The 9,956-nt window shown below is 60.1% G+C and overlaps 1 protein-coding gene and 1 long non-coding RNA gene across 4 annotated transcripts in view; one reads left to right on the forward strand and one right to left on the reverse strand.

Moving 5' to 3' along the window:
- Positions 1-498: 498 nt before the first annotated feature.
- The window catches only part of LOC132011614 (uncharacterized), a 13,001-nt gene continuing 3,543 nt past the window's right edge, over positions 499-9,956 (forward strand). The window contains exons 1-2 of the long non-coding RNA XR_009402414.1: positions 499-678; positions 2,199-2,386. This is a non-coding gene — a long non-coding RNA (uncharacterized LOC132011614). The remainder of the gene's footprint in view (positions 679-2,198; positions 2,387-9,956) is intronic.
- The window catches only part of EEFSEC (eukaryotic elongation factor, selenocysteine-tRNA specific), a 249,492-nt gene continuing 243,983 nt past the window's right edge, over positions 4,448-9,956 (reverse strand). For all 3 annotated transcript variants that reach the window (XM_059390445.1, XM_059390446.1, XM_059390444.1), the window contains one exon: positions 4,448-4,975. In XM_059390445.1, coding sequence (XP_059246428.1) covers positions 4,785-4,975 — 191 coding nt within the window. In that variant the 3' untranslated portion in view covers positions 4,448-4,784. The remainder of the gene's footprint in view (positions 4,976-9,956) is intronic.

Below are 9,956 nucleotides of genomic sequence, written 5' to 3' on the forward strand. Positions count from 1 at the left end.
TGGCCCCCCTTCCTGGCCAGTGACTTCATGCGTCCTCCCCCTGGATGTAGGTCTCCCCCACATGGATCTGAGCTGGTCCCTTGTGATGCTGGTGGAGGAGGTGAGGGGGTGGTGGTCTTGGGTGGGGGTGAGGTTAGTAGTCCTACAATGACAGTCTAGGGGCAGCATAAGGAACTGGTATGGGAGGTCCTGCTTGGGTAGTGAACTGGGAGCACACAGGATGGGTCAGGTCTGGCTTCTGTGGCCTAGCCTAGACTCTGGCTCTGGAACCCTTGGGAAATCTGGGTTTCCGAGGCCTCCCCTTGCAGCACCGGGGGGTAGGCCTGGCTCCTGCACCCCACTTGGCTTGACCCCCACCTGCCTTTCTGTTTCTAAGCAAGGAGCCCCTTAGGGCTCTCTCAGCGTTGGAGGGAACTTGAGAGGTGGGGTGAGGCGAGGGGGGCCTCAGAGGCTGAAGGGTGAGGTGGGGAGGAGGATGAGGTCACAGCTTGGGGGCAGGTACTGAGGTGGACAAGGCAGGGAGAAAGGATTCAAGGAGAGGGTGACCTGAACTCCCCTGGTGCCCTTTACAGGGACCCGTCCATCGAGCTGCGCTTCCCAGCCTGCCCCTCCCACCTGTGCCCACCTCAGCAGGCTGCCCATGGCTCAGGGCCCAGCCCTGGCCTCAGGGTGTGGCAGGTGAGAAAAGTAAACTGGGCTGGAGGGAGAGGGATGTGGACACCCGGGGAGACGGAGGCGGTGCTGGAGGGAGCGAAGGGAGACCAGCGGGGAGGCTGTCGGCCTTCACCAACCCAAATGGCCCGGCCACCTTCCTTAGCTTGGTGGGGTTCAGTGGGCCCAGGGAAGCAGACAGGGCCCAAGTGGGGAGGGAGTAGGGCTGTGCAGGTCAGGGGACCAGAGGCTTGGCCCCTATAGAACAGGGGGGCAGTTAGCCCCGTCTGGTTGTGATGGTGCTGGAAGCCTGGAGGCTCAGGGCCGAGTCTCTGGGATGTCCCTTGAGGGGCCAGGCAGGTGGCTGAACCCGGCCCCTTACCCAGCCTCCCCAGGTCAGTCTGGGCTCCCAGCTGGCCTTTATCTAGAGGCCCAGCTGTGGCCACGGGAAGTGGCCGTTTCTCTCTGCTGTGCTGTCTCCCCACCAGCCCTAGTGATGGTGATAACATGGGAGGGCGTGGGGAGGGGATTGAGCAATACCTTGTGGTGGGGCACACGGGGAGGCGCTGGGACGCCTGACCTCTGACCTGCTGGCCCAGGTAGGGGTGGGGCGCAGGGCAGCCTGTCCAGCCTGATGGCTGTGCCGCACACGGGAGTACGCTGAGGGCGGGGGTCATAGCCACACCTCGCGGGCTCCAGGTTGCCCCTGCCCCACCACATCCAGGGAGCACCAGGCTGTGATCCCAGGGCCCGGCACACAGAAGGTGCTTAATAAATGCAGAAGAACCACCTTTGGGCCTCTTTCCAAAACTATCCCTGTTTCCAGTTTCCATCCACCTACACTGAATCCCCAAAACTTTCCAAGCCCTCTTTCTCCTCCCAGGGCTCAGCCTCACCCCTCCCCTGCTCCTTGGCCAACTGACCACCAAAACCAATCCTGGGAGCCCTCCTCCACCCCTGTGGTCTCTGTGCCTCTTGGGTGAGGGGGTCCTGACCTCCAGGCCTTGGACATTCAGAACTGGCATGGAGTTGGGGCCAGAGGGGTCTCTTGAAATTCCGATCTGATGCACTTGACCTGCTTACACCCTTCAAGATGACTGGAGCAGCCTTTGAGGCCTCCGGCCCCACCCAGCTGCCGTCCTTACTCCCTCTGCCCACACTGCTGGCTCTCAGCAAGGGAATGGGGCTGGGACAGACAGAGGAGCCAGGGGTTGGGGTCAGCTTCTCCCTGAGGGAACACAACGCACCCCCCACCGTCCTCTAGCTGCTGGCCGCTGCCTCCCTGCAATCAAGCGCCACTGCTGGCTGAGCTCCTCTAATTAATGGTACCACTCTGTTATCAGCTGAGCGCTAATTACTCTTTTTAATCAGGGCTGCCTGTGTGGAGGCTTCTGGAGGCTCGGCACGCGCTGGGGGGAGCCTGGGAGCCATGACCTCATCCCTCCTCATGCAGGCCTGATGCAGTGCTCTCCTTGAGGCCTTACGCCTTTTGTGCCCTCTGCTGGATGGCACCTCTCCTCCTGGCAAACTCCTACTCTCTCTTCAAGGCCTTGTCCCAGTGATCCCTCACCAGGAGGCCTCGTCTCACCTGCAAGGCTATGGAGGACAGACATGGCTAACCTAGGAGCAGAGAAGCTATGAGCAGGACTGGCCTTGTTCTCCTGAAGGGGAGCTGGAAAGGCTAAATAAAGGCAGAGGAGGCGGGGAAGGCCCGAGGCCTGGATCAACCCTGAGGGTGAGTTGGCACTGAGAGGTCCTGGCTCAACCTGAGGGGGGCTCTGGGTCCCCAGAATGGGGGCCATGCTCCCCCTTCCCATCCCACCAGGTTCCGGGAACCAGGCCCTACCCACCTGCAGGCCCCTGGGGCCCAAGGGACAAACTGCCCCCCCACGTGTCACCACCCTGTGCACACTGTTACCGATACCCTCTTCACCCCACTCTGACACAGACACACCAGAGAGCCACAGCCTGACAGACTGCCTTCCCTGAGCACACGAGGACATATGCACACACTCAAGACACTAAGACCCACACACCCGGCTGTTGACAGCCACAGACCCCCGGAACACAGACCCATGCCCAAACACACACGCACACATGCACAGGCAGAGCAGGAGGCCTGGGAGAACAGAAGCTGCCCCTTCTCCTGCCCTGGGCCCCCAGGGCTTCCCGTTTACGAGACTTTATCTATCAAAAATATATTAACCCAGAAGCCTGTTTCCATCAGAGTCTCGATTCCAGGGACATTTCCAGATAAGCCTTATCTCATTGCTGGTGCATTAGCCTTGCTGGTCTGGGGGCCTGCCAATCACGGCCACCCCTCCTGCCCCAGCCCATGGCAGGACGCCTACCCATGACTTCATTCTGTATGGGCAGGTTGGGGGAGGAGTGGGGGGGGGCACTGCCTCTTGCCTCCCCATCTCTCTGCCCAAAGCAGGGCCCCAGAAGGCACCTTTTTCCAAGGATACACCCAAGGCCTTGAGGCAAGGGACGTGGGGATGTCTGGAATCCTCCAGAGCCTGGATTTGAGTCCCAGCTGTACCTGAGGCTATGGTCAGCTGAGCCCCAGTCCCCGCCACCCTCAACACCTACAACTAAGGTGATGTTTCCCAGACACCCCTATGGGTAGAAGCGCCGATTTAGCGAGTTTATGTGTTTGAGAAAGGCTGCAGGGGGCTTGCCCTCTCTTCTACAGCACCTAGAGCTGGCTGGGGAGCTAGGGGCGGGGGGACACGGCTGTGTGAATGCCCCTGGACACTGCTGTCCCCCACCCCTGTCCCCGCCCACCCATCCCGGCTGCACTTCTCCTTCAAAGGCTGTGTCCTGGCCCAACCCGGGCACTCAGGTTTCTTCTGATGCCAGGCCTGATAGAGGCCTCTCCCGGAGCAGGCTGCCGGCCCGCACTCTCTGGTTGGGGGGGGAGTGTCCGAAGCTTCTAGGAGTCACACTGGCCAGCTCCTCCTCTTCTCAGTGTCTCAGTGTCCTCCACCTGAGTCAGTCTCCTCCCCTGGGTGTTGAGGGTGCTGTCTGCGGGACATGTGGGAGGCAGGGAGAAAGGTGTGGGTGGGTGTGGGCACTGTGACAGAGGTCCTAGAAAAATGGCCAGTTCAGAGGGGAGCTGGGCCCTGGGGCTGCCTGCCCCACTATGAGGAATTCATAGGCCACTCTCCTCCCAGCAATGAGGCCTTGTGTGCTGGTCCTGCTGCCAGGGCTGTGGGTAATGCAGCAGGCAGCAGGGCACCGAGTACCTGAATGACCCCACGAAGCAGCTGCTTTTGTAGCCATTTTATACGTGGGGATGCTGAGGCACAGAGGTCAGGGAACTGGGCCAAGATCAAACAGGAGAGGAGCCAGAATGAACCAGGCAATGGCTCTGAGCACCCCCATTTACCACCCCCTCACTGTGGATCTGCCCCCAGAATTAGTTCCTGTTTGGTATTCCCTCTATGCCTGCTGGACGGGGGAGCAATCCCTCCAGCCAGCCTCTGACCTGATGCCCTGGCCCGATACCTCGTGGCTCCCCAGCACTCCACGGGGGCCCTTCCTGGCAGAGTCCTCTCCGGACTTGGCGGTCCAGAGAACCCCTGTGTCCCTTAAGGTCCAGGAGACCCCCCCGGGGCCACCCAGCCCGGCCTAGGGGCCTGACACCCTGTGAACTCCTCAGCCCACTCCCACTGGGCTTTGAGTTCTGGTTCCTCCAGCTCTTCTCTGGGTGGGAACCTGCTTAACTCCCTTGACATTGTCCCTCAGGAACAGGCAGGGGTGGCCCTTCCAGGTGAAATCACAGAGACCAGCAGAGCGGGCAGACACCCTGGAGCATTTATTTGTAGCCGGCAAGTGCCAGGCCATCTAGGGCAGGGTGTGGATTAGCCCTCCCATGGCTGCCTGTGGGGCGACCTGGGAAACGCTGGCTCCCAGCAGCTCGGAGGGCACCAGGGCACACTCTCTGAGCCTCGGCCCTGAAGCTGCTGCTGCCTCATTCCCCAGGCTTCTCACTGGGGCGTAGCGCCAGGCCCAGGGCCCGCATCTGCAGGGTCATGGGGAGGGATACACAAAAGGAGGGTGAGGCACATCTGGCCTGACGCTTGGCACTGCAGCCCAGGCCGGGGGCCTGGGCAAGGTCACGGGAACACTCAGGGAGACTGGACCATGCGCTTGTGGGTGTCGAAGACGTAGCGCTTGAAAGACAGGCTGATGGCTACATGCTGTGCAGGCTCGGGCCGCTCGGCCCCCTCCTCTGGCTTGACTGCTTCTCCTCGGCCGGCTCGGCCCCGCTTCTTGAGGGTGGGCGTCAGCATCTTCTTGGACTCAGCGCTGAGGCCACCTGCAAGGCACAGAAAGAGAGCCCGTTACTCTGCCACTCCCAGCCTGCTGCTCTCTGACCTAGATGGGCACCGGCTCATGCTGGCCCATCTTCAAATCTCCTTCCCCCAACTCAGTGATACCCTCACTCTCTCCTAGGCCAAGCCAGGACCCCGGTGCCACTCTGAGCTCACTCCCTTCTGCCTCCTTACCCAGCCAATGGACCCCCAAGTCCTAGGGTCTACTCTGCCACCTAAATCCCACATTCCAGCCCTTCTCCCACCATGCTGGTCCATGTCAGGGGCCTGTCCAGCTTGGAGCTCAGCAGGGCTCCCCACCTCCGTCTCCCAGTTCCCTGCCCACCCACCCACTCTGCACTCAGGCTCTACGTGGATCAGCCTTACACTTACTGGCTACGTCCTTCTGCTCTAAATGGTCCTACTGTTTCCCAGGACACTCACACTAAACATGTACACTGAAACTTGGCTTTTGGTGTTCTCCAACTGTCCCTGGAAATCCACTCTCTGCTCCTCTGTGTGCCTGGGAGGCCGACCTCTGCAGACAGCATATGGGCTCCTGTGCCCTCTGGCTGCTGGTTAGGTTCAGCCAGTGGGAGCCCCAACAGATCAGAGGGTGGGAGCAGAGAGCAGCTGGGGTGTTGATTCCTGTTCCCTAAAGCCGGCACTCCTGCTGGGGAGCCTTCTCCCTGGGCTTTCGCATAAGCTGTCCCTCCACACAGGGGTGGGAGCAGCCCCCACTGGTTTCCATCACATTTTACAGGCTCCTTTAAACCAGCGCCCTCTCGTCACTCCCTCCACTACATACAGTATACAGACTTTATGTTCATTCTCTTCAGCCAAATGATGGAGTGGAAATCAGATCCCTGCTAACACCCTAAAGCCAGCCCCTGCTTTTCTAGCCGCTTCACCCATTGCTTTGGTGCATTCCCTGCTACCTCAAGGAACATGTGACCATTCCTGGGCTCCCTGCAGTCATGCTTACAAGCCTCTGCACAGGCTCTTCCCTCTGCCTGGAATGCGGTTCCCCACCTTGGCAATGGAAGAAGGCTCGCTCATCTCTGCGCACCTGGCTGCACTCCTTGAACACTAGGCTTTCTCTGGGGCTTGTCTTTTTGAGGAAACTGCTCGGTAGCAGCATGGCCCAGCGTCTTTGTGGGCGGCTGGCCAGGGTGACAGTCGGCTGCTTTGAGCACCGGCGGAGAGGCTCTGGCTCCAAGGCTGTGGCCGAGAGGCCTCAGACCAGCTCTGTAAAAGCAGAGTGCTCCAGAGCTGGCTGCTCACAACCCTGCTGAGGGAAGCCGGTGGGAGCAGGTTGGCAGGGCTGTGGCAGGGGTGAGCAGAGGGAGCGCCGTGAGACTGGCATGGGGCAAGGATGCCCAGGGGGCGGCGGCTCCGGGAGCGACTACTGGGAGAGCTGGGTACACAGCCTTCATTCCTGGCAAGGGGCAAGTGAGGTGGAGCCCAGCCCACACTGTGCTTGCCAAGAGGGGTCCTGGCAGGCCTGCATCCCTCCACTTCCTTCTAATATGTACAAAGGGGCTGTTTTGGCCAGTGGACCCAGAGGCTAAGTCCAAAAATGGTGGGAAGCGGGGGCTGGGCAGCAGGCAGAGGGCTCCCTTCCCTGCGTGCCCTGCTGCACCCGATCTGTGTCTGTCGGCACCTGAAGGGCCTCGTCCTTCAGCTCAGTGTTGGCCGGGTGTTTGTGGTCTCCCCAGAAAGCCAGAAGTGGTGTTCTGGTGTCAGGCTTCAGTGCCTTTGCTTATCCTGTCCCCACCAGATGGGGAGCTCTGGGTGGCTGGGGTGTGTGGATTATTCCGTTTAGGCCAAGCACTCATGCATGTTTGCTGAAGCAACCCCTTCTTCGTACAGAGGCAAAAACAGAGCCCCCAGAAGGGCACCGACTGCCTCCAGGTCCCACAGTGAGGAAGAGCGAGGGTTTGAACTCTGGGCTTGCATCTGCTGGTCAGTGCGGGTCACTGCTTCCCAGCCCATCACTCAGTGCGGGTCCACCTTTGGCAGGGGAATACCCGCTGTGAGGGCACCATGGAGATTTAGAAAGGTGACCAGGAGACTGCCTTGAGGGACACTGGAGAGTCAGCCAGAGGGTAGAGCTACCTCCTGGAAGGGGACTTGGTCTCCCTTCTACAGGCAGAGACTGCTGGTCTCTCAAAGCCTATACCCCCAGGAAGGCCAGGACTCATGGCTGATGTGGATGGAGCTCTGGGATGCTGGGGGCCTGTGAGACCTGGACCAAGTGGAGCCGTCCTCTGGCTGGGCAGCACGGTGTCCAATCGCAGGCTCCACACCAAGCAGGATAGCACACCTCTGGAACGGGGCGTGGGAATGGCCCCGGGCCAGGCCCCCAAGCTAGTGCCAGGCCTGCAGGTATCTGCCTCCCCAGATTGGAGCCCCAGCCTTCCTTCTGCAAACAGAGAAGGTGGCTGGCACCAGACCCTGACAAATGGCACGGGCAGCCTGTCTCCCTCTGGTGCCAAGAGGTCTGATGGCTGAAGAGGTGCGGGGCTCCCCGGCGTCTGCGCGGGGCTGGGGAGACAGGCGTGGCCCAATCGGCGGTCCATCTCGCCCGTGCTGGCTCTCGTTACACACCGGGCATACCTTACATGGCCCAAAGCAGGCAGACCCAGAAAATCTCTCTGGCACTGGCGAAGATGTGGCCATCAAACTGCTCTTCTGAGATGGCCAGGCTCATTTGCCTCTGCTCCATTTTGGGGTGGCCTGGACACAACTGTGGGTTTGGAGCAAATGTCCCCAGGAGCCACTTTGTTTTCTGCTGGCCTTTCTCCGCCTTAGCCAGACAGCCAATGGAGGGAAGCGAAGGGCAGGTTGGGATATGGGGGGTCAGAGCTGCTGCCCTCACCGAGCTTCCCCCAACCTGGGCCTGCATCTTTCCCGGGGAAACATTCACACAGTGACAAGTCACACAGGAGAAGGGTGGTGAGCACATAGACCAGAGCCTGGCCCCCACGGAGTTTAAAAAAGTCTCAGAAGGGGCAGAGAGGAAACAAGCCAGCAAGACAGACTGCCGCCAAGGGGGTCAAGGAAGCAAAAGTGCCTTGTCACTGGGAGGGGAGGGTGGCCAGGTCGTATGGGCCCAGGGCTGACTTTCCTCAAAAAGAGCTCTGAACAGGGTGCGGGAGGTGGAGGGAGCGTTGGGGGGATGGGGGACTGGGTGGGTGCAGGTGACAGGGACTGGCTGCATGGAGATCCTGGGCAAAGGTCTGCAGGCAGAGGGAGTCTGAGTCCCCAGTCCTGGCAGGGTAATAAGCATGGTGCCTGAGGACAGATGAGGACGTGTGGCTGCAGGCCGGTGGGGCTGCGGGGGGACCCCAGCTTACCATGTCCATGTAATGCACCCTGTGTGCCAGACACCTCGGGCACCCAAACCAGGGAGGGTCCCAGAGACCTTGTTGGGGGGCTCAGAGTGGGGAGGAAGGTGGCCAAATGCCAACTGTCTACCTGCCTGGCATCCCTCAGGGCTCCTGCAACTTCTCGTAGGCTCAGGGACACAGGGGCAAGCAGGACCATCCTGCTCTCACAGAGCTACCATCCTCTTTTAGGGCCCTCCCTTTGAAGCACCCCCTGGTAGGCCACTTAGGTTTGGGAGCTATGTGTGGCCCCTCCTGGAATGGCCCCCAACGTGGGGACAATGTTTGGAGCTCCGGGCTACTAACTCCTGCACGCCTCTGCTCCGACGTGACCTGGCCCGTATGTGTCTCTGAACCGTTCATTCTCTTCACCCCAACACACCAGTTGCACTCCTACCACGGGGCCTTGGCATTCACAGTTTCCTCTGCTCAAAGATCGGCCCCAGCAGTTCCACTGGCTCCCAGGCCCACCTCATTCTAATCGCTGTGCAAATGTCACCTCCCAGAGTGGCCTTCCTGACCACCTCACTCCAGCTGCCCTGACCCCTTCCACCCAGCTCTGTTTTTCCAATAGCTAAGATCACCTCCCAACATACTGCTGCGAGGTCCTCATTCTGATGTCGGTTGTCTGCCCCGCCCCAACATGAGTTCTACCACTGCGGGGATTTTGTCTCTCTGTGCATAGCTGGAAGCCCAACATCGAGAAGGATCCTTGGCTCAGAGGAGGGCCTCAAAGAATACTACCGAGGAACAAGCAGTGGCTATGAAGCTCTCACAGTGGTCTCCTCGTGGACCCAGCAACCCATTCCAGACATTCAGTCCTAACGAGGACCTGAGATTTGTGCACATAGATGTCCCCACGCACGCAGGCACTTAGCCCTCACAGCACAGTGTGGAAGACACTGAGGTCCAGGCCAGTAACTGGCCCCCAGTCACACAGGTCTGGAGAGGCAGAGCTGGTCTCCGTGAGGCGACCTGGTGCTGAGGTCTGGGTGCACCATGGAGGCCTATGAAGTTCCAGGGGCGCTGAGACCCGCAGCAGGGCAGTCAGGATAGGACTGGCATGTGTTTGCCGGGGCAAAATAGCTAGGAGATGAACTGACCCCTGAGAAGAGTTTAAAGTCACAAAGACAAACGTACGAATTAATTGGGGGAGAAAACCCCATAGGAATACAAACTTGGATGATTTCTACTCTAACTCTCCTGCACCCAGGCCCAAGCCCGGAGGAAGCACAATGCTGCCCTGCGCAATCTGGCTGCCGGATGTGTGGTTACATGGGGAGGCTGTGGTGAGGGTCACACGGCTCCAGGAGGGTGGGCAGGGGAGCGAGGGGAGGGGGCGTCTCCCTCAGCCAGGTCTGCCTGCATGTCCTGGTTAAGGCTCTCAGAGCTGCTGCTGTTGGCCAGGAAGCTCACTGCCATCTCTAGGCCAGTGGGATCATCTCTGCAGCAATCTGGCCCTGCCTGCTGAAGGGCAGGCTGAGCACAACCTGAGGCCATGCTCATGGCTCTTCCACAGCCGCCAGAAGCCCTTGGTTTCTGACGCCGGTGAGCGGGGGAGGGGAGAGGACACCAGCTTTGAGCATCACCTTCCACA

Source organism: Mustela nigripes, chromosome 2 (genome assembly GCF_022355385.1).
Source record: "Mustela nigripes isolate SB6536 chromosome 2, MUSNIG.SB6536, whole genome shotgun sequence".
NCBI lineage: Eukaryota > Metazoa > Chordata > Mammalia > Carnivora > Mustelidae > Mustela > Mustela nigripes.